Below are 24761 nucleotides of genomic sequence, written 5' to 3' on the forward strand. Positions count from 1 at the left end.
TATGAGCTCTGCGGACATGGCACGTTAAAGTATCTACTTCATATGGGAATGGTGAGGACTTCATTAAATAAGATAAGGGATGTAGACTACATGGTACCTGATCATCCAATGTTTGCTTCATTATCTTTCTCTGAGGATAACGAAGTAGCTCACTGGTAACAGTATACAGCAAACATGTACTAAATGACCACACATGTATTAAATGAATGAAGTTCAAAGTGAAATCAGCTTAGAATATTTTTAAAATTCAAAATTCTCAATCATATGACTGCCAAAACCCAGCACTGTCATTTTTAAGCATAACAATATTTTGAGAAAAAGACAATTACTTCCTCATTTTATTCATTTGCTTTTTCTAGTGCTTTAATAAATCATTTGCATAGGTAAATACATTTAGTTAGAGCTACAAGACAACATGAAAACTAGACAAGAAATGATGAAAACTAGAAAAGGCATTCCAGATCTTTTCAAAATAACTATATTGAGGCAATTCTTGACTAACCGTTACCTTCAGAAATACCCCTACCCCTTCTACTACAACAATTTGTGTAACTTTCAGTGAAATCATTTATTACTACAGTTTATCCGAACATTTTCTTATACTCCTTGAAAGCCTTACTTCAAAAACAAGAAGTCTCCATATAATTCTGTAAATAAATAGTAAATGTTATTGGACCTGAGCTTAAGAATTTTAACTTGTCTGCACTGGTTTATTAATTTCTAAAGTAAAACCTGAAATTAACGTTCATTTCTGGACTGTAACTACTGATAGTCATTAGAATATTTTAATATCTGATGTAAAGAAGGTTTCTGATATTAGGGAAGAGGTGACAAAATTTTCTTCAAACTCAGAGGAAGGTGAGTTTGCTGTAACACAACGAGCTCTTAATTACCTGAGCTACTCAAGGGGATGCTTGGGCAGGTTACTCAGTTGGGAACCCCGCTTGCCTTGACTCTGGAGATGTGTGTCTGAAGACGTTGACCTCACAGGCAGCTCTTTCTCAAGATGGCCCCCACTCTCTCTGCTCTGCCCACTTCTCAGGCTGTGTTCAGCTGAAGCCACCAACCTCAGGACAGGGCCATGGTCTGCGAGGGCCCAGCAGCAACGTGCAGGGCTGAAGGATGGGGCATTGGAACCTCAGGACAGGGCCGTGGTCTGCGAGGGCCCAGCAGCAATGTGCAGGGCTGAAGGACGGGGCATTGGTCGGGGAGAAAGAAAGGTGTTTTACGAAGGGATTTCTGATGGAGGACCACGGTGTTAAGGAGACGGAATAATGTCGAAAGAATATTAAAATCTAAGGCTGCACGAGGCATTGTAAACAGCAATGATCTTTCTTAGAAACGTTAGAATTCTGTTGCATCAAAAGAGCACATATAATCCAGGATTGGCATAAAAATACCTGAGGAGTTATTTTTCTCTAGGCAACAAAGTGTTGTTTCTGTTTTTAGCGAAAGTTCGTCCATGCCTAAATTGATTTTAATCTTTTAAGTCGATTTTTAATAAAGTGAGCAACAAAAAATTATGGATTTTAATACTGATCATATCAATTTATTACTAATTTTGGACTTCCCCTTAGTTCCCTATATAAAAATGATGGGTTTCTCAGTGGTAGTTACAATAGCTTTTAAAGATAATTAAGATGAAAACCATAAATAACCAGAAAGTAAATGAAGCAAATTGTTCAATGAGATAATCACAGTAAAGTATATTAATATTCTTCTGTAAATTTTTAGGTTATTAAAGTAAAATTATCATAATCTAGCATATTATGAATCGTTATAAAAGATTTCAATCTTTGAAAATCATGAAAGACTTCAAGACCTCATTAATGGAGTTAGAAATGCCAGCTATTATGCTACTAGTCAAGTTTGGTCTGTATTTTCTGGGCCTCTTTAGGCCAAGGATAACAATCAGGTAGAATCTGGTCATAGTCAGTGCTATACATCTGAGAGCGGACAAATGCTTCCTTGTTTGGGGGTTCAGGATAAACTGTGGCTGTCTTTTCTTGGTATGCATCTTTCACAATCTAGAAATAAAAAAAGAATATTAGTTATTTTAATGAATAGAGGTGATGATGAGCACATCAGAAACTTTTCATCTGATTTCATTAACAGATGAATGGATAAAGACACAGTAAATAAACACAATGGAATACTAACCAGCTATTAAAAAAAGGACAAAATAATGCCATTTGCCACAACATGGATGCAACTAGAGATTATCATACTACATGAAATAAGTCAGAAAAAGACATATACCATATGATACCAATTATATGTAGAATCTAAAACCTGACATAAATGAAGCTATCTATGAAAGAGAAACAGACTCATGGGCACAAAGAACAGACTTGTGGTCGCCAAGGGGAGGACTGAAGTAGGGGATTGAGGTTAGTAGGTGTCAGGTATTATCAGTATACACAGGATAGAAAAACAGCAAGGTCCTACTGCAGAGCACAGGGAATTATATTGAATATGATAACCATAACAGAAAAGAATATAAAAAAGAAAGTGTGTGTATGTGTGTGTGTATATATAAAACTGCATTGCTTTGCTGTACAGCAGAAATTAATACAACAGTGTAAATCAACTATACCTCCATAAAAAAAGAAATTTTATATCCATTTCAAAAGATTAAAATAATTTACATCTTGCCTATTCCCCAAAACTTCAATGTATTATAATAAGAACACATGATCACAAAGATATAAAGTGAAAAGGCAATCATGTAACAAGAGGAGACTATGATGTCAGCAACGAAGGAAAGTGTGGCTGCCCGAGATTTACTCATGGGTGAGCCTACCAGAATTTCTCAGATGAGTCAGTCTTAAAAGCCTTGAAATGACCTGATAGTTAACTTGAACTCAATACCTTAAACAGAGTTTGAACTCAGATATCCTGCACTTTGAGCAATCTCGATTTTGAGCCTCCTACAGAATCTCTTTATTCATCCCACAGTTAAGGCGACGCTCACCCTAATCTGTGGGGCTCCGGGGGCAGTCTCCATGCCCCCTGCCTGACTGGTGTCACAGAACCTTGTCTCCATGCCTTTCTGTCACAGTCCCCATTCTAGTCCCCGGCCAGGGTGATCCTCAGCACTTTCTCCTTTCATAGTTGTCGCCTGACATGTCACACTTTTCCTAACTTTACTTGGCCCCACATGGTTACACGTGATGCTTTTATTCTTTAAAACTCAAAAACAAACACACAAAACACTTCCTCTCAAGTCAATTTCAAACCTTGCCTTCCCATCATGTATCAATTTGATTCTCCTCACTTTGCTGAGAAAATTCCAACTAATCAGAGAAAACTCTCAATTTCTCAACATCTCAAACTATCTCCTCCATGCCTTGACATTTTCTCCTCCCCTGTGTTGAGAAAAACGGATTCCACTGTCAAAATTAATCACTCCCCATGTGCTCTTTAATTCACTCCAGTTTTTTAAGAATGCAATCCTTAAAGAGCTGTTTGTATGACAGACTTATTTGAATAAGTGTGATTTTGAAGAATATTAGAATGATTATCTCTTCTCAATGTAAAATTATGCATTTCTGAAAAATTAAAGTTATAAAGACTGTGCTATATTATGGATAAACGCTTATAAAAAATAGGAATCAAAGTATGTGAATACATGCTTATACCTTATTATAATGATGTTAGAAAAGAAAGCAACCCAATGAAAAAAGACTGCAACCAAACACACCAAAATAAAGGATGACAATACTTGCATTAGAAAAGTAGAATATCAGGTATTTTCCACTTTCCAGAGTGCCTATGAGATGGTATTACTATGTTTTAACAGATATTCTTGAGTTACAATTCACTGACAACAAAATTCAACCATTTCAAGCATACAATCCAATTACCTCTGTAAATTCAGAGTGAACCATTTCAAGCATACAATCCAATTACCTCTGTAAATTCAGAGTGTTAGGCAACTGTTACTATATCCAGTTTCAGAACATTTCCATCACCCCAAAAAGTTCCCCTGTGCCTCTTTTGCAATGGCTGTATCACTTTTATAATAAAATGTTCTGTTTCATTCCTGACCCAGACTCTGTGCAAATCCATTCCTCCTTCTGCTTCCAGGACACACTGTATTCACAATGCTCTCATCAGTGAAATATTCACTCTCCCCTCCTTGTCAATGCCAGACTCTCTGGAGAGTGGCTTATATATTGTTGCTTTCCTAATTCTCCCCGACTTCCCAACTTCTTGCCGGACTGTGACCGTGTTTGTAAGTTTCTGAAAGCCTCCTAAGCACTAAATAAATGTCTTCCTCTGTTCTTATCACTGGGATTTGGTTCCATCACTCATAACTTCCACCCCCATCCTGAAACGGTGTCTTCTCTCATTTCTGACAAGCAGCTCAGTTCTGAGCCTCTTCTTTTTACTGGTGCCCTTTTTAACTGGTTTCTTTCTTCTCTCTCTGGTTTTCTTTCATTTCCACTTGCTCTCTTGGTGACCTCAACTACCTTGAGAGCTTCCCCTGCTACCACATATAAATGATCCCCCATCTTTACATCCAGCCTCTCTTTAAGTTTCAGTCATCACCATCTACTTGTTAGAATCGTACATCTGAATGCACCATGGATACCGCAACCTTCAGTCTACTACACCACCTTCCTCTCTGAAGCTGATTCTTTGTCCTCGTTTCCCAACTTCTGTTTATGCACTCAGCTTTTTTTTTTTTCCCTTTATAGGTGTGATATCTGAGTGCTGTCCTTCATTGTCTTATTTTTGCCTCCAATCATATGCTACTTCTTTTCAGTGAAATCTTAAAAAGGAACCTAAAATGACAATGTGATGTTTGGTGTGTTAATAATTCAAACTATTGAGAGTTTAAAATTAGTAGATACAAATTAGGAGAAATTAGGAGCATGTTAATTTGGGCTTCCTTGATGGCTCAGACAGTAAAGAATCTGCCTGCAACACAGGAGACCCAGGTTCGATCCCTGGGTTGGGAAATCCCCTGGAGAAGGGAATAGCTACCCACTCCAGTCTTCTTGCCTGGAGAAATGTCGGAGTCCTTTGTACTCTCCTACTGTCCTTCATCATCTTACTTTCTCTTCTGATCATATGCTACTCCTTTTCATTGAAATCTTCAAAAGGAACTTAACATGACAATGTGATGTCCCATGCACTAATAATCCAAACTATTAGGGGTTTAAAACTAGTAGAGACGAATTGGGACAAACCATGGGGATACTCTTCCATGAACAGATAACCAAGCAGAATTATTTAAAGGTTTTTTGTTTGTTTGTTTTGATTACTTGGTTTTTGAAGCACTTACTTTCAATCAACAAGATAAATAATGACGTATGAATCCTAAGCGGGACTGTTTTGATAAATTTGTTAATAAATTTTTACTTTCAGCCAGGAGCAATTCTGCCTCCAAGTGGACATTTGGCAATGTCCGGGGACATTTTCAGTTGTCACACCTGTTGTAGAGGCTACTGGCGTCTGGTGAATAAGGACCAGGGATGCCGCTAAACCGTCTATAATCCCTGAGTAGCCCCCACAACAAAGAGTTACCCAGTGCACAGAGAGTCATGTGCACAGGCCTGAGGTTGAGAAATTCCAGTTTCAACATGTGACTACTCCTGTGGGCTGAACTATGCTACCCCAAAATGTGATGCCTTAACCTCTAGTACCTCAGAGTGGGACTGCATTTGGAGACAAGGTCTTTGGAGAGATAATTAAGTTAAAATGAGACTGTTTGGGTGAGCCCTAACCCAAGCTGACTGGTGTTCTTGTAAAAACGGAAAATACGGACACACAGAGAGCCCCCAAGGATAGGCACACACAGAAGAAAGGCCACAAGAGGACCCAGTGAGAAGGTGGTCATCAACAAACCAAGGAGAGGCCTCCAAAGAAACTGGACCTGCCAACCACTTTCATCTTAGATTTCCGGCCTCCAGATCTGTGAGAAAGTTAATTTCTGTTGTGTAAGTCACCCAGCTGGTGGCAGTTTACTATGGCAGCCCTAGCAGATGAATACAACCACCCTACAAAAAAGTCCATTTCTCTCTCATCTTAGTTACAGAAAATTACGGTTCTTCTTGACTATCTCCTTGAAGAGTTCATCTGCCACCTCAACAGCTTTGAGTTCTCTGTTCTCACTGTTTTGCTTCCTGCCCAATTTAATCAACTTCGATTTTTAAGATGTCGCATATCACAGAGACTTGGGTGGTTAAAAGCCTAAACGTCACTCTATCATACTTGCAATATTGTGGTGACTATCACAGTGTTATATGAAAAATACCAAACAATAAAGGGTGAAGTTGGGGAAGCTTAGCTGAAATGAAAGCCTGATGAATTACTTCAATTCTGGGAGAGAAAAAGAAGGGTAGGGGAATCAAAGATTCAGCCCATGCCGAAGGATCAAATACACTTCCTACGCTCTTTCAGGGCACCATGCCTCATTTCTCTGACTTCTGACATAAGAAGTGGACATAGACATTTCAAGGAAGTGCATTTTTACTACCGTTTTACTGTCTAAATATGCACACTTAGCCATAGAAGGAAGGAAAAACAATGAGACTTGAACCACAGTGGTTTTACCTTTTCTGCAATTTTCAGAGAAACATCTCTAATGGTGTCCAAAGGAGGATAAAGCCGGCCCTCCTCCAAATGTTTATCTGATACTTGCTGAGCTATGACCTTAAAAAAAAAATAAAGACAAAAAAAAAATACTTCATATCATACAACGTGGTAGTTGTGAGGAAAATGGTGAATATCGTTATAGATAAAAGCAGATCACATGAATGTCATGAGCACTTGCATCTCTCCCTCTCTCAATGGAAAATGGAGCTCAGAGAGGCTTAGAGACTGGTGTGTGTATGCGAGTGTTTTTGGAGACTGGGGGGAGAAGATAATTAGCGAAAAAGATGGTGATAAGCATCTGGGTTTCCTCTTAACTCAGTTCCTCTTCTACTGCACCGTGAAATGCTGGCAGCTTTCTGACCCGATGCACTAGAGCACCGGGGGCAGAGGAGTAAGCAATTCAGAGGACAATGAGAGAAGTGATAGGAAAGGGCCTGGAAGCAGAGCGGGGAGAGGTCGGTCATGCCTGACTCCCAGCTCACGTACTCTTATATGGGAGGCAGACAGGAGACTGAGAAAGCTATTTCTGAGTCACACTGCAGAGCAGGATATTAATGTTACACAGATTTTGGATCATGTGAACCATCTAATCAGCTTCAGCGTGGGCTGTCCCCACACACTCCCTGTTTCTAAAGGAAACAGTGTAGACATAAAAATGTGCTACAAGGGTAGATATTTTACGTTAAATGTTCTTATCACACAGACACACACACACACACACACATAATAAAGAGGGTGGGAAAAACTTCTGGAGGTAATATATTTGTTTATGGTATGGATTGTGGTGATGGCTTCAAAGGTGTATATTTATCTCTAAACTCAAGTTGAAAGATTTGTGGCTTTTTGTCAATCATACCTCAATGAAATAGCTTACAAATGAGACAAAGTGACATCATGAGCTTCTTGATGTGATGTACCGAGAAGGATATGATTATTGGGCCAACTAAACCAAACCCTATAACCACATAACTTGAATTAAATCATGAGGAACACTGCGAAAAACAACTAGCCTGTGCTCTTCAAAATGCCATTGCCAGAAAAGACAGAGAGGCTGAGACGTTCCTGCATATGAAAAGAGCACTCTGCAAGTTATAAAGGTCTTTTATAAATAACTGACAAAATTTGAATTTGGCTTATACATTAGATAGCATTGCTGCTGCTGCTGCTAAGTCGCTTCAGTCGTGTCCGACTCTGTGCGACCCCATAGATGGCAGCCCACCAAGATCCCCCGTCCCTGGGATTTTCCAGGCAAGAGTACTGGAGTGGGTTGCCATTTCCTTCTCCAATGCATGAAAGTGAAAAGTGAAAGTGAAGTCGCTTAGTCGTGTCCAACTCCTAGCAACCCCATGGACTGCAGCCCACCAGGCTCCTCCGTCCATGGGATTTCCCAGGCAAGAGTACTGGAGTGGGGTGCACTATATGAATATTAAAATTAGCTGGGTTTTCAGTTATCCAGTGACTTACATGAATCACCGTCTCCTCCAGGTGCTGTTGTCAGGGGGATCCCCTCTACAGTCATCTGGGCAGACATTAGAGAGGGTGGGGAAGGTGATTTAGGAGGAGGGGTGTGAGGGCAGGAGGACCAAGTCTGCCTCCCAGATGTGAACCGGAGACAGGAGACTGTTTCAGGCTGCTGTACAGACTACTTGGGAGTCTGTATTGCTGACCCTGAACACTCTAAGTCCAAGAGACTGTCCAGAGGACCAAGAAAGCCAAAAATCTCTTTGTGATATAAAAATCTGCAGCAATAGTCTTTGGGATTGGTGCCAATCCGTGGGATTTCTAGTTCCATAAGAGAGCCAACTAGCATTTTGACAATAATCCTAACAGTTACTAGATATGTGGTGGCCAAACAAAACATTCACCGAGATCTCTTACATGCTACTTTTGTTAACTACAAAATAGAGACAAGAGCATTCTTCTTTTTGTGCATTCTAGAGGTTGCAGAAAATTCTTAAAGAGATGAGAACACCAGACTACCTGACCTGCCTCCTGAGAAACCTATATGCAGGTCAAGAAGCAACAGTTAGAACCAGACATGGAACAACAGACAGGTTCAAAACTGGGAAAGGAGTATGTCAAGGCTGTATATTGTCACCCTGCTTATTTAACTTATATGCAGAGTGCATCATGAGAAATGCCAGGCTGGATGAATCACAAGCTGGAATCAAGATTGCGGGAGAGATATCAACAACCTCACATATGCAGATGATACCACTCTAATGGCAGAAAGCGAAGAACTACAAAGCATCTCGATAAGAGTGAAAGAGGACAGTGAAAGAGCTGGCTTAAAACTCAACATTCAGAAAGACAAGGTCATGGCATCTGCTCCCATCACTTCATGGCGAAAAAACTGAAACAGTGACAGATTTTATTTTCCTGGGTTCCAAAATCACTGCAGGCAGTGACTACAGCCATGAAATTAAAAGACACTTGCTCCTTGGAAGAAAATCTGTGACAAACCTAGACAGTGCATTCAAAAGCAGAGACTTTACAGACAAAGAGCCATTTAGTCAAAGCTATAGTTTTTTCAGTAGTCATTTACGGACGTGAGGGTTGGACCACAAGGAAGGCTGAGCACCAAAGAACTGATCATTTTGAATCATGGTGCTGGAGAAGACTCTTGAGAATCCCTTTGACAGCAAGTGAATCAAAACAGTCAATCCTAAAGGAAATCAACCCTGAATATTCATTGGAAGGACTGATGCTGAAGCTGAAGCTCCAATTCTTTGGCCACCTGATGCGAAGAACCAACTCACTGGAAAAGACCCTGATGCTGGGAAAGATTGAAGGCGGGAGGAGAAGGAGACAGCAGAGGATGAGATGGTTGGATGGCATCATCAACTCAATGGACATGAGTTTGAGTAAGCTTCGGGAGACAGTGAAGGACAGGGAAGCCTGGTGTGCTGTAGTCCAAGGGGTCCCAGAGAGTCAGAGAAGACTTAGCCACTGAACAAGAGGCGTGTCTGTAGTATTGTATTCTCACTGATAAATACCAGTGACTAGTTTTATTTAATTGAATAAGTATTTAGTAAGTTTCTGCTATGTGTTTTAGCATGGTGTTAGGTGCTACTGGTCTTCTGAAAGATGTATATGGGAGACCTTCTGTTTTTACAGAATATCACATATGATTTAGTTATAAGGCAAGACTTGACTGTTTGATATGTGAAACACTTGAAAGCATAATACAACGAGGAATCAAATGAAATATCAAAGAGTTTGCTAAAAATAGTCATGGCTAAGGAGAAAGATAAAAATAATTCAGAGCAGTCACAGAAAGAGCCAAGGATAAGGCAGGACTTAAGCCATGATCTGAAGACAGGCTTAGACCAGTGGAGAAGGAATCATTTCAGGTCAAGGCGATACACAGGGCAGTCCCATGGCTGTTCCTAGGCGTGGTATATTTCAAGGCTTTGGGATTAGGGAGGATGAAAAGAAGGGCAGTCTTCCAAGCCTTGGAGCCTGCTTACAAAGTGGGTGTCACAAAGAGAAATGCGGATATTGAGGGTGAGGGAAGACGAAAGATGTTTTTTTCACATCTTTATTTAAAGAAACAGCAGGGCATTTTGGTGGAAATACCCATTGGGTCACAGGAGATGTGGTAAAAGATAAGAACAGAGATACACATATTTGGTCCCTTTCAGAATGACGACAATGGAAACGAGAGAAAGAGTGAGATCTCTGAAAGCAGAAATTAAAAGAGAAAAATGAGAACAAAAGATAATGAATTTTGGGAAGAAGCTTAGTCAATAGGTAACAACTAGAGGGCACAGGGAATGCTCTGTGGTGACCTGAAAGGGATAGAAATCCACAAAAGAGAGGATCCATGTATGCATGTGGCTGATTCACTTTGCTGTACAGCAGAAACTAATACAACACTGTAAAGCAACTGTACGCTAATGAAAATTTTTTAAAGGGACTTGAAAGGGACACAAAGAAACCACTGATGTGGCATAAGAAACAGAAATATTATGTGATGCCTAAGAAGAAGGTGATGAAAAGGCCAAAAGATTCAGCCCGAGAGATCATCAGCTAGAAATCTGTCACTAGAGGGTGCTGGAGTTATTTAGGAAAGAAATCACTGGCAGCCGTAAAAGATCATCTTTCTTCTTCTGATGTGGCTGCTATAAAAGACAATGACTACATTTTCCTTAATGTAAGAACAACTTGGAAAGCTCTCAGTAGGTAGGCATCTACTTACGTTTAACACGACTTTTTGAGTCAGAGAAGCTCTGAAACCCTAGCCATCGTGCAGTGAGGACAAAGAGACCGAGCAGGAGGGCTGACAGACAGATGTTCTCACGGAATGACAAGTGCAAAACCCTGGGGTTGTGCTCCTTGAGATCACGCCAGTAACATACACATCTTTCACGGTGGGGAGAAAAGCCTGTATATGTGATGAAATCACGTGAATGTTAATCAGTCTGGATGTGGTTCGGGTCAGTTAGCACGTTGTGCAGTGGGTTAATTTTAAGAGAAGAAACTCATTTAAATTTCTCCCCATGAATTGCATCCACCTCAAAAGTATCAACCAGATGAACACTCTGATGATCACAAGCTCATGATTTCACAAATGAAGGTCCAACCACTGTGTCATCCTCCTGAAGCTTGGGAGGGAAGGGAAACTGATGGGAGCCTGAGGTTCCCATTAGCTCTTGTGCTAGGAGTAGCAAATTCCTCTATCTGACCTAGGAGTTCTGTGTCCTTTGCCAGCATCTGTGAATCTGAGGCAGGCTGACTTGCTAGCCTGCAAGTCAGGTTGAATTTTTGGCTTCCCTGGTAGCTCAGTGGTAAAGAATCAACCGGCCAATGCAGGAGACGCAGGTTTGATCCCTGAGTCAGGAAGATCCCTTGGAGAAGGAAACGGCAACCCACTCCAATATTCTTGCCTGGGAAATCCCATGCAAAGAGGAGCCTGGCAGGCTACAGTCCATGGGGCTGCAAAAGAGTCAGACATGACTTAGCAACTAAATAGCAAAGGTGAAATTTCAGATCCTTCAGAGTGCCAAACAGTAGTGTAATGCAGCGTCCTTACTGGGTCTGCTGTGTGTTCTGTGAATCTTTCCTGGAGGCCCACAGAAGAGCCTGCTTCTGTCCTTTTAATGACTTTACAAACACCAAACTCTCTGTTTTAATTTCTTCTTAGCTGAAATACTATAGTGGTTGCTGTATTCTGCACTGAACCCTGAATGATAAACATTTCTTCACTATACCAAATCAGACTTTTATTTCAAATCACGAAAATGTCATCATTTAGGAAGGTTCTCCATAGAAATCTTCTCCATAGAAGATTCCCATGAAATCATGAGAAATCTTATTTCATGATTTGGAAACAAAAATTTTAATTTTCTCATTATTGTCACAGAACTTGATCAAAATTTTCAGATTTTTTTTTTTTAAAGTTCCTTCTCTTGAACTCTGTTAATGAGAATGCAAACTGGTACAGCCACTGTGGAAAATAGTATGGAAGTTCCTCAAACTAAAATTAGAACTACCATATGACCCAGAAATTCCACTTCAGAGTGTATGGATATATATATCTAGACAAAACTATAATTTGAAAAAAATACACGTGTCCCTATGTTCAGAGCAGCATTATTTACAACTGCCATGATATGGATGTAACATAAGTGTCATCAAGATGAATGGCTAAAGAAGATGTGGTATATACATATAATGGAACACTATTCAGCCATAAAAAAGTGAAAATTTGCCATCTGCAGCAACAGAGATAGACTTGAAGGACATTATGCTATGTGAAGTCAGTCAGGCAAAGAAAGATAAATGTTGTATGATGTCACTTATATGTGGAACCTAAAAAATGCAACAAAATAGTACTAGTACAGCCACTATGGAGAACAGTGTGGAGATTCCTTAAAAAACTGGAAATAGAACTGCCTTATGATCCAGCAATCCCACTGCTGGGCATACACACTGAGGAAACCAGAAGGGAAAGAGACACGTGTACCCCAATGTTCATTGCAGCACTGTTTATAATAGCCAGGACATGGAAGCAACCTAGATGCCCATCAGCAGATGAATGGATAAGAAAGCTGTGGTACATATACACAATGGAGTATTACTCAGCCATTAAAAAGAAAACATTTGAATCAGTTCTAATGAGGTGTATGAAACTGGAGCCTATTATACAGAGTGAAGTAAGCCAGAAGGAAAAACACCAATACAGTATAACAACGCATATATATGGAATTTAGAAAGATGGTAACAATAACCCGGTGTATGAGACAGCAAGAGAGACACTGATGTATAGAACAGTCTTATGGACTCTGGGGGAGAGGGAGAGGGTGGGAAGATTTGGGAGAATGGCATTGAAACATGTAAAATATCATGTATGAAACGAGATGCCAGTCCAGGTTCGATGCACGATACTGGATGCTTGGGGCTAGTGCACTGGGACGACCCAGAGGGATGGTATGGGGAGGGAGGAGGGAGGAGGGTTCAGAATGGGGAACACATGTATACCTGTGGCGGATTCATTTTGATATTTGGCAAAACTAATACAATTATGTAAAGTTTAAAAATAAAATAAAATTAAAAAAAAAATAGTGAATATGACCAAGCAGCAGCAGACTCATGGACACAGACAACAAACTAGCGGTTACCAGTGGGGAGAGGGAAGGAGGAGTGGCAAATAAGAGGTGGGGTTAAGAGGCACAAACTACTGTGTATAAAACAAGCTGCAAGGACATATTGTGCAGCACGGGAATACAGCCAATATTTTATAATAGGCACAGATGGAGTATAACCGTTGGAAATTATGGATCATTATGTTGTACACCTGTAATTTATATAATATTGTACATCAATTTAAAAAAGGTCCCTTTTAAGGGATCAGAACACAGTCTTTCTGCTGGCTACAGAAGAACAATGCTTACTAGTGACTCACTGTGAACTTACAACCCACCCCTTACTCCCCTGGGGGAAAGATTTGATCCTCGGACTTTACACCTTCTAGGGAGTGAGCTGAGATGCAGATGGCCTACAACGAGCTGATCTGTCACAGCCTTGACAGACAGACAGTATTTTACAATACCTCAGCAGTGGTGAGAAAAATCTTATCCGTGATATGCCTCAGTCCACACGCCACAACACCAAGAGCAACTCCAGGGAACACGTAGGAATTGTTGCCTTGGCCAGGATAAAGAGTCTTTCCACTCGGAAGGGTAACGGGATCAAAAGGACTGCCGCTGGCAAAAATGGCGCGACCCTGCAAGACAGACACGCAACCGTGAAAAGAGGCAGGGTGTCTTCAAACAGATGGATCCTAAGAGAATAGTGCAAGTATCTAGTACTTAGAAAGAGGTCTGATTTTTCACTGACTCCCTAGTAAGTGTGAATGAGCAGGCTCTCATGATGTTGGTGGTTAAGTTCTGAAGTGGGTGCTTATTTTTCTCTATCTTCCTCTCTCCTCCAAGGAGAAGCGTACAAACTACAGGAGACCCCATGACCACCACCCGTTGTTGGCTGTGGTCCAACACACAGGGCCATCAACCATCCCTAGCCTAGAGGCTTCTGAAGACAAAAGTGATGGGTTGGAGTTTGAGTCTTAGAAAGGCTGACATTGTAGATTAGAGTTTAGGGGTCAACACACTTCCATGTAATCATTGGGACAAATTTTATACATTGTAAATAATTATCTGGAAAGTCCCATAGGAAAAAAAATTCACTAGCACAAGAGGGATTAGCAAATAAGAATAAATTATCAATAATTGTAAACAACTGTCTTTATATTTTTTCCCCCTAGTCTTAATATTGGGTTGGCCAAAAAGTTCATATGGAAAACTCAAACAAACTTTTTGACCAACCCAATATTTTCTCATGTTTTTGAGGAACCTCGTATTTACAAGTTTTAAGACAGCATGAACTCAGGGCCTGTCAGGGGCTAGACTCCAGACTGCCAGTCAAAGCGAGGGGGCATCTGTGTGATCTGGGAGGCGATATAGATGAAACTGCTCAGTCCTCAAAAACAGGGATAGGAAACCCTCAACAAATAAAGCATCACAGTCTAAGAAATGCCCTTGAAAAGCATAAACATGTTTTGGAAATAGTTATGTATTGAAGCTTTAAGGATGCCTATACCAACCTGGCTGGATGTCAAAATAACTGCCCAAATGCTCCATCCACAGCATCAAAATCCAAACCCAGGAGCAGTCAGCAAAGTAAAAATAAGGCTGTGGTTTTATACTGTATGCTTGTGTTTAGGAATAGCTAGTTAAAAGTTATTTTAATAAGCATCTAGGATCAAGCTTTTTCCTCTTTAACTTTTATGTTTAGATCTTAGATACTTCCAAAGCACTTAAGGAAAATTATCAATAAAACATTACAAAGTTTATTCTGTTTTATTGAAGAACAGGATTTATATGACACTCTAAAAAAGGATATGGTTCTTATCCTTCTGTTTACTTCGCCTTCACTCTCGGTTGTAAAATGTTTAAAGGTTAACTGGCAGGCACCTTAGATACCCTGGGCTTCCCTACAAAGAATTACAATTTGACTATTAAAATATCAGTTACGTGTTTTTTTTTCCCTTTACCTTGGTCAGTTTATAGCACTGCTCTGCAGTACATTCTGCTTTACTAGTTGGATTACTCAAGGCAAAAATAATAGGCCGTTCATTGAAGGCTGCCATGTCTTTGAGAATTTGTTCTGAGAACGCACCACCAATCGCAGCAACTCCTAACAGAGAAACAAGAAACCAGTGAACAGGGCCATCATTGGTTATTTAATCCAATGCCCCCTCCACCCCCAGCCCCACCAAACAATGAGACACGTCAGGTCATTTTGTAATATACCCTAAGCAATACAGAATATTTGTATGAAAATGACAAAAAGAGGTGTCCGTTAATGCCAATAGCCTTTAAGGTTATAGTATCTATGAAAAAAAAAAAAACAAGAGTTTTAATATTCGGCTCATGAGTAGATTTAATGACCAATCACTAGGAATTCTGATAATAGGCATTTTTATTGGAAAATAAATGTATCTAATATATATTATCTCTCTATAAACAATTCTAGAAGTTTATTTCAGTGTCTGAGGCTACCAAGTAATCATGTTTTATTATCCAGTGCTAACACTTAAGTCAATCATCGCATTCAATGACAGAACTGGAGTATGACTCACTGAAGGAATTTGAACAGACAAAGCAGTTAGCATCATGAACATTTTAAACAGTAAGATTCCTGATAGAACACATTTTATAAAAAAACAATGGTTTACTACGGTTGCTGTCATGGAGTAAACACTTGTTTTTATTAGGGTTCTCATCCTTATTCTCAAAATCGTCATCTGTTGCAAATGGAATGGAAGACCAAGTAAGGGCTGGCATTATACACACACAAAATAAAGGATATAAAGCTTCAAAACTTTGAGATATTTTTCCAACCACAACAAATTCGTCCACACTGAACATCTTTCTGTGCGCGTGCAGTATGGAAACTACCATGTTGTCTGCTATGGGGAAGATATAAAGATGTAAAATTACAGTCCCTGTTTTCAGTCTTTCTTAACCTTGGCCCCATGAGCAATGGGCTGGACAATTCCTTGTTGGGGGCAGGGGTGCTTTCCTGGGTGGTGGAGGAGGTGGAACAGTGTCCCTTGGTCTCCACCCAATGACAGACAATCTCCCTCTAGCTGTGACAACAAAAATGTCTCCAGACGTTGCCAAATGTTTCTTAACTGGGCAAAATCGCCCCCATCTGAGAGCCACTGTCTGTTTGGAATAACTGGCCTGGCAAAGTGCTGGATGTGCCAGGTATTGACAGGTTGACAGAGTTAGCAAAGGGAACCACCCCCCTCAGCTGGCATCATCGGTAACAAGGCGGCACTGAATTTACAAATCTAGGCGTCTAGGGGGCACTGCTGCTTCAGGGAATAGGTAACTTTGTGTAATTCCAAGACCAGAATTTCAAAAAGCTAAAGAATGTCTCAAAAATTATCAGCAAGAGGACTTCGCTGGTGGTACAGTGGACAGGAATCCCGCCTGCCAGTGCAGGGTCACGGGTTCGATCCCGGGTCTGGGAGGAGTCCACACGCGATGCGGCAGCTAAGCCCGTGGACCGCAGCTACTGAAGGACCACGTGGCCCACAGCCCTTGCTCCACAGCAAGCAAATCTACCTCGGTGAGAAGCCCACGCACTGCAACAGGAGTAGCAACCACTACCAGAGACAGCCCTCATGCAGCAACACAGACCCAGTGCAGCCAAAAATAAGATAAATCAATAAGTAATTTAAAAAAATTAACCGTAAGGAAACAAATCAGGCCCACGTGGGGTGGGGACAGGGTTTACAGGAGAGGGAAGAAGCCAAAGCTCACCAATGAGGGCAGTTGGTTTTATATCTTGAACGATGGCTTCAAGGTTCTTCATTTCTTTATGTTCATGGGCAAATTCCTCTTTCTCTTGTGTTAAGGCAGCACGTCCCTACGTAGGGCAAATAAGAAGAAATGATAAATCTGCCAAGTGTATGAGAGTCAAGGAAGTTTCAGAGTATTACACATATTAGCAGAATTTATACTGAATAGGTTTATGTAGTATGTCTTCCAGCTATTCTTAAAGTCTCCTCTCCAATTATCAGAGAATTATTTCATTGACTCTTGTCACAAAGGTTTATATTTCAGACAACGCTCCAAGCAATGAGGGTGTAACAGTAAACAAAATAAAGCCTTTCCCTTATTTAACTATTATTTAATATTTAAAATCCTAACTCTACAGACCCTTGCAAGAAATAAGCGTTAACAAATGGCAATGCAAAATATTATTTAAATAAAGATACTGTTTCTTAGATATGATTTGTGTTGACGAAGCAGTGTCTTAAGAGTGCAGAGCGGCCTTTAGTGGTTGCACAAATCCTTTACGGACCACTCACTAAGAATGGAACTTGATGCCATGTTTATGTAATACTGTGATGTTCTGAATAAGCACTAGCTTCGTGTGCTTTTATTTTGTAATGTTTTGCTCATAGTTGCACCATGTATTATCTAAGAAACATCTAATTATAATATCCCAGCTATAAAAAGGAACTTAGGATGGGGGTAGGGAATGTTATCTAAAAATCTGCTTCCTTCATTTTCCCCCTGCTCTTTCAGTATTTTATCTTTCCACATAATTAGTAGATCTGAAGATGAAATTCTCATCTACACTTCTATGACCAGGGATAATATCTGCTCAAATTAGAATTCTCTTCATTTACCTATTATTCATTTTCCTTACTTCAGTGAGTTAGTCATTCATCATGTCAGACTCTTTGTGACTCTGTGGACTGTAGCCCACCAGGCTCCTCTGTCCTTGAAATGCTCCAGGCAAGAATACTGGAGCGGGTAGCTGTTCCCTTCTCCTGGGGATCTTCCCAACCCAGGGACTGAACCCTGGTCTCCTGCATTGTAGGCAGATTCTTTACTGTCTGAGCCACCAGGGAAGCTTTCATCAAAGAATGAGTGATGAAATAGTTTTTTGTTCACAGGAAGAAATAGTTAAATTAAGTGTGCTACTTATTAAAACTTGACTTTTAAATTGTAAAAACAATAGGTGGCGCTAGTGGTAAAGAACCCATCTGCCAATGCAGGAGACCTAAGAGACATGGGTTCAATACCTGGGTTGGGAATATCCCTCAGAAGAGGGCATGGCAATCCACTCCAGTATTCTTGCCTGGAGAATCCCATGGACATTAGAGCCTGGCAGGCTACAGTCCATAGGGTTGCAAAGAGTCTGACACTACTGAAGTGACCTGGCACACACACACTTACTAAACTTGACTTTTAAATTATAATAATACTCTACCTATAAATTTTGAAGATTTTGACTACATAATAAATCAGTACCTAACTTTATATGATACTTTATAGCTTATAAGTTATCTTCATATATTTCATTTGATCCCCTCAACAATTTGAGAAGTAGGGCAAATATAATTAGGTTTTTGCATGAAGAAACAGAGGCTGCAGGACAGTATGCAGCTTGCTGGAGGCAGGTGCTAAAACTCAGTCTTTCCAATAATACAACACAGTCCAGTTCTGGAGAAAACACTTTACAAATGGTATATGTCAGACTGTATGCAAATTGTTACTCCTGGTTCAATATTCTTGCTTTAAAAGGCTATTATCAACCTACATAGGAAAAGAATCTGAGAAAGGATAGATATGTGTATATGTATAACTGAATCACTTTGCTATACACCAGAAACTAACACAACATTGTACTGTGTTCGTTTAGCTAGTGGTCTGCAGCCTACCAGGCTCCTCCATCCACTCCCATGGACGGAGGAGGCTGGTAGGCTGCAGTCCGTGGGATCGCTGAGTCAGTCATGACTGAGCGACTTCACTTTCACTTTTCATTTTCACGCATTGGAGAAGGAAATGGCAATCCACTCCAGTGCTCTTGCCTGGAGAACCCCAGGGACGGGGGAACCTGGTTGGCTGCTGTCTGTGGGGTCGCACAGAGTCAGACACAACTGAAGGGACTTAGCAGCAGCAGCTAGTTAGTATAAATGAAACTTCAGTTTGGTGCTTACTTCTTCAAAGGTTTAGAGATTTACTTTTCAGGATACCTACTGTCAGAGCCTCTGTTAGGTTCTTTAACAGAGGAAAAAAAATCTCAGGATAACTATTCACCTACTCCAAAACAACCATAGTCATCTCGACCTGGTGGTATGTAATCTTGACGGCTGCTGATAATAAGTGTATCCCTTAGAGAAGACTGAATGAACCTCAGGGTTTTGCCTCTTGGCCTTTCGGTTCCCACCTGACCGGTTTAAGTATTAAGCAAATACATTCCAACAAAGGAATAACCAATGCGGACTACGGTCAAAGAAACTACCATACGTCCTAGAGCTTTCCTTCCATGTTATATTACTGCATTCGAGTATCACCTTTTCTTCTTTAATAACAGTAAAATGTGATCATTAATCTTTTTCTGTGATTTACTTTGGAATAGAAAAAAGAACCCCCACCAAAAGGATTGTGAGGAAAAGGGACATGTATAAGATGTTCAGGATTATTAACAGAATAGGAAGTACTAAAAATAGTTCTTAGAGGAGACTGCATCCCTGATTTGTTTATTCTAAAAAATGCTTGCACTCACAAAACAGGAAGATTCCACACAATCCATGGTAAAACACCATGGCCCGCAGAGAGAAACATAAGAACGAGGAGGCCACAGAGAGTGCTTACTGAAGCTTCTGAGTCAGGAAACAACCCATTCTTGACCATTTAGCTGCTGACAAACAACATGCCGATGAGAACATATCCAAACTGCTTCTGGTATACAGCTTTAAATAAATTTGCATATGATCACATTAAAAATGAACACCAATTCATTTTCATAAAAAAAGCTGAGTGCCAAAGAATTGACACTTTTGAACGTGGTGTTGGAGAAGACTTTTGAGAGCCCCTTGGACTGCAGGGAAATCAAACCAATCAATCTTAAGGGAAATCGATCCTGAACATTCATTGGAAGGACTGATGCTGAAGCTCCAATACTTTGGCCACCTGATGTGAAGAGCCGACTCATTGGAAAAGCTCCTGAAGCTGGGAAAGATTGAAGGCAGGAGGAGAAGGGGACGACACAGGATGAGATGGTTGGATGGCATCACCGACTCAATGGACATGAGTGTGAGCAAGCTCTGGGAAATGGTGAAGGACAGGCAAGCCTGGCGTGCTACAGACCACGGAGCTGAAGAGAGTCAGACACGACTGAGCAACTGAACAACAATTCATTTTCATTATATTACCAAGCCAAGAAGTAGCCTTCTACATGAGAAAATAAAAGCAGCATGAGAGTAAAAGTCTTAGAAATGATATTATGGGCAGCTGCAATAAGTAAATTCAGCCTCGTATAATATGAATGGTACCACTGCTACAAGTAAGCTATAAATAAAAGAAGAGGGTCTTGTCTGCTTATATTGAATGTGGACCTACAAATCCATAATATGAAATGAATTTAAAAGATATTGTGAGAGACATAATCCCCATTTTTTAGTTCAGTAATTCAAAATATTTTCCACAGCATACTGTCTCAGATTATCCCAAACAGCAAATTAAAAATGCTTTAAATGTATTCTACAACATTGTTCTCACAGCTATTAATTATGGTCAAAATAAACTGATATAAATTGTGATAAATTTTTGGCTTAGGGACATGAATAAATACTAGTATCAGAGTCCATTCTAACAGCTAAGAACAAATACATTTATGTTACTTCTGAAAGCTTTAATAATATACAAAAAAATAAAGAAAACCTCCCCAGAAAATGCCATCTACAAGTGCTGGAGACAGAACATGGGACTCGGGCTCAGGGTAGTGGGGTCCTCCTCAGGCCCTTCCGTTCACTCACGACCTTGGGCGAGGCCTTTGGTACTTTGATGGATGCTGGTTTCTCCATCTAGAAAATGGTTCGGTTAGGTGATGATGACAGTGTAATGAAAACGGACCTGATCTGGGCTTTACAAAGCCAACTGAGTACCAGACACACTGGAGGAAAATTAGATTCCTGAGCCCTGCTATTTTAATTCAAGTCCAGGATGAGGCCCTGGCATCTGTATTTTTTTTTCAAACTTCTCAGATGATTTGAGTGATTAGCCAGTTTTGAGCATCACTGCACTAAAGGGTTTATCAGATGTCTACCAGAAGCATTTTTTTAAAGATATTAATATGTGATCTGTTTTCAAAAAAGTAGAAAATGATGAGTTCTAATGAAAGAATGCTACAAAATAACGTAAAAGCACAGATTTCTAGTACTGCTCTTTTGGCTATTTCATGAGATACCATGAAAAGTATTTAATAAGGCTTAAAACCCCCTAAGTTTCCTGGAATGAGAAACAAATCATGAAGAAGACTGATAAAAATCATAGGAAAAGATGTATGCTTATGCGCTTATCGTGAACATCTTACTTTATTAATCATTGTAACAGCACTGGCAGCTCCAGGCCACTAAAGCCAGAACTTGGCCAGAAGACATCTGTCTAGCAAGAAACATAAATTACCTACAGCCTCACCCCCAAAGACGTAATTCTTAGTGGGGACTTAGGAATGCAGAGGGAACACTGAAAGAAGGCCAGGAATCATGCATACCAGCATCACCAAAGGGCTCAACTTGCCAAGAACAGAAAAATCAAAAGACAAAAATAAAGGTCTCCCAAGTATTTTCTATACAATTTTCAAAGCTGATGTGCTGATCTGGTTTAGATTAAAAAACTACTGGAATGGGACCTTCTCTGGATCTGTAATATTCAGGCAAATGTCTTTACCTTTGGACTCCTGTTTTCTATACCAATGGCTCACTTTTCTCTTCTTTTCAAAATGCAATTTGGAATACACCTTCTTTACACCAAATACTTCAGCTGGAGGTAGATATAGATTTTTTTTTTCTGTTCAGTCTTCCTTTTCAGGAACCCTTGCTGAAATGCTTTTTGTCTGCATTTGCCACTTTTTCTCTCAAGTACCCTGGGTGTTCACTGGAAGGACTGATGCTGAAGCTGAAACTCCAATACTTTGGCCACCTCATGCGAAGAGCTGACTCATTGGAAAAGACCCTGATGCTGGGAGGGATTGGGGGCAGGAGGAGAAGGGGACGACAGAGGATGAGATTGCTGGATGGCATCACTGACTCGATGGACGTGAGTCTGAGTGAACTCCGGGAGTCGGTGATGGACAGGGAGGCCTGGTGTGCTGCGATTCATGGGGTCGCAAAGAGTCAGACACAACTGAGTGACTGAACTGAACCTCAAATTCTATGGTGTTTCTCTTTTTTTAGGAGTTTCTACTTATACCAAATGTACTATGAATATCTAGGAATTTCCTTCAAATATTATTATCTCTTTGGTCTCCGCCCACCCTCCTTGTTTTGTGCTGATTCTTAGTAGAAAAGATACAACCAGACTGAACAACTATCTATCTTTTTCAAAAGCACCTATGTGCTGGTGGGACCTGGGGGAGGAAGGCAGCAAACACTGTCAAGATTCGGAGTTAGCATTTCATTTCCCAGGAGGTATAAAAAGGTAATTGTACACTGCCACTGGTAAATATGTATTCCTTACTAAGCACAGATACTGCTACTGCTGCTGTTGCTGCTGCTGCTGCTGCTAAGTCACTTCAGTCGTGTCCGACTCTGTGTGACCCCATAGATGGCAGCCCACCAGGCTCCCCGGTGCCTGGGATTCTCCAGGCACTAGAACTCTTGAATGCATGCCTGCTTAGACAACCTGCCCCATTTTACTGGCCTGATACTGCTGTCATTAGTTTTTCAGAGTTGAATCTGGCCCCCTCTTTATCTGAAGACAGAACCTTCCTAGCACACTATCAGTAATATTTCAGTTGCAGTGTAAGTGTGTGCATTTGCTAAAGAGCGCAGAGCTGGGTTTCATCATCTCAGAACAGATTAAAAGAAGATGAATGGTGTGACAAAAGCACTCCATGTTAGAGCATAAAAAAGGGGTGCAGAGTGGCCATAACTGAAGATACTAAGTGGGTAACTCCATCAATATTTAATTGAGTAATTTAAAAATATTTAACTGTGCATTGTTAAAAATCAATAATTGTTAAAAATCCATAATTTTCTGACTGTCTGAAAGACTCATGCATATAATCTTCTCCCTCTGCTCTGTTTAATATATACATATACATCGATCATACTCTAGAAGACATGGAAAAGAGGGAGGGAGAAAAGCAAGCTGGATCTTTTTCACCAAGCTTCAACATTTCTTAGGAGTTAGATTTTTTTAAACCACAATGTATGAAATATATGAGCCATCATTCAAGGTGGTGAAAGTATTACGGGCTAAAATTCTGATAAGATCACAAGGAAAAGAAGAACTTTTCTAAACAGCATGGAGTTTCAAGTTCTAGACCTAAAAATTAAACTCTCAGGGAGGAAATAACTATATTGTCAAAACTACCCTTGTAGCATATAAAGTACTTTTATTCACTATCTCTGCCTTATTGGAACCAAACACTGAACTAAAAGAAATAACTATAAAGAAAAAATTGTTTTAAAAATTGAAAACAGAGTTATGTAAACTAGAGCAAAAGAAAATTAAAATAAAAACAAAATACTATAGTCCTATTCTGGGTTAGATGAAGTTTATCCTTCATGATATCTATTAACACTTCACTTTTTATTTTTGAGATTTCTGCCTTAGCACTAATTTGGCTCATTAGTGAAAGTCAAATGTATTTATTTAAGGGAGAGATTAAGTCTGGATTGGTTTGTTTTGTGATTTCTTGTCCTCCCTAAAAAGGTTTTGTGATTTCTTGTCCTCCCTAAAAAGGTTTTGTGATTTCTTGTCCTCTCTAAAAAATGGTCCAAATTATCACTGTGAAATGCAAATCCTAGTCATGCTGGCAATGCTCCTCTTTTATCCTTTCTTTACTGTATTTATTCTCCGTCTAATTTTATTTTGGAATGATTTACTTTAAAGAAAATATTGGTTAATATTAAAATATACTAATATTAGTTGGCTAAATAGATATGTCATCTGTTTCTTGCTATAAGATACTAAAACTATCTGAGTATTATCAGTGACCAAATAATTCATTTCAATCAACCTTACTGATATTGATGAATTATTTAAAACACTGATATTATTGAACATATATGGATGTGAAATAAATGACAGAAAATACCATAGATGTCATGCTGAAAATGAAAGCAGAAAACGTGTTAGAATAATCATTGTCTAGTCTGATGATGAGATGATAAACTCCATAAATGCACTAACTTCACAGTGATACTTTTTAGTTCTTGGTTTTATGTCTTTAAAAACTGAAGGAGTTTGACTTATACAAATTTTTATTTAACACATTAAGATAATTTTTATATATTATAAACAATTGCATTGTAAGTTAATGAAATTAATGAAATGATTATAATTGGCTCTCAAGAGGGGTTGTAAAAATGCTAAGGATAAAGGATAACAAGCACAGAAAGATCATATAAAATTGAGAGCTAGATTATACTAATTTAGTAATTATTCTAAGATTTACTAGTTTCGCCACAAAAATCAACATAGTAATTTGACTGTTTAAGAACATGAAAGAAAAAACAGTGGTGAATTGAAGCTTCATATGTTTCTCATATTAAATAGTGCAAAACTATTAAACATATAACAATCTTTTTAAACATAACTTTATTTATCTTGGCAAGG

General features: G+C 39.6%; 1 protein-coding gene across 2 annotated transcripts in view; it reads right to left on the reverse strand.

Moving 5' to 3' along the window:
* Nucleotides 1-336: 336 nt before the first annotated feature.
* The window catches only part of ME1 (malic enzyme 1), a 214090-nt gene continuing 189665 nt past the window's right edge, over nucleotides 337-24761 (reverse strand). For both annotated transcript variants that reach the window (XM_061427308.1, XM_061427309.1), the window contains exons 10-14: nucleotides 16941-17046; nucleotides 15161-15303; nucleotides 13661-13834; nucleotides 6565-6663; nucleotides 337-2027 (exon numbers count right to left, since the gene is read on the reverse strand). In XM_061427308.1, coding sequence (XP_061283292.1) covers nucleotides 1860-2027; nucleotides 6565-6663; nucleotides 13661-13834; nucleotides 15161-15303; nucleotides 16941-17046 — 690 coding nt within the window. In that variant the 3' untranslated portion in view covers nucleotides 337-1859. The remainder of the gene's footprint in view (nucleotides 2028-6564; nucleotides 6664-13660; nucleotides 13835-15160; nucleotides 15304-16940; nucleotides 17047-24761) is intronic.

This window comes from Bos javanicus, chromosome 9, assembly GCF_032452875.1.
Source record: "Bos javanicus breed banteng chromosome 9, ARS-OSU_banteng_1.0, whole genome shotgun sequence".
NCBI classification, from domain to species: domain Eukaryota; kingdom Metazoa; phylum Chordata; class Mammalia; order Artiodactyla; family Bovidae; genus Bos; species Bos javanicus.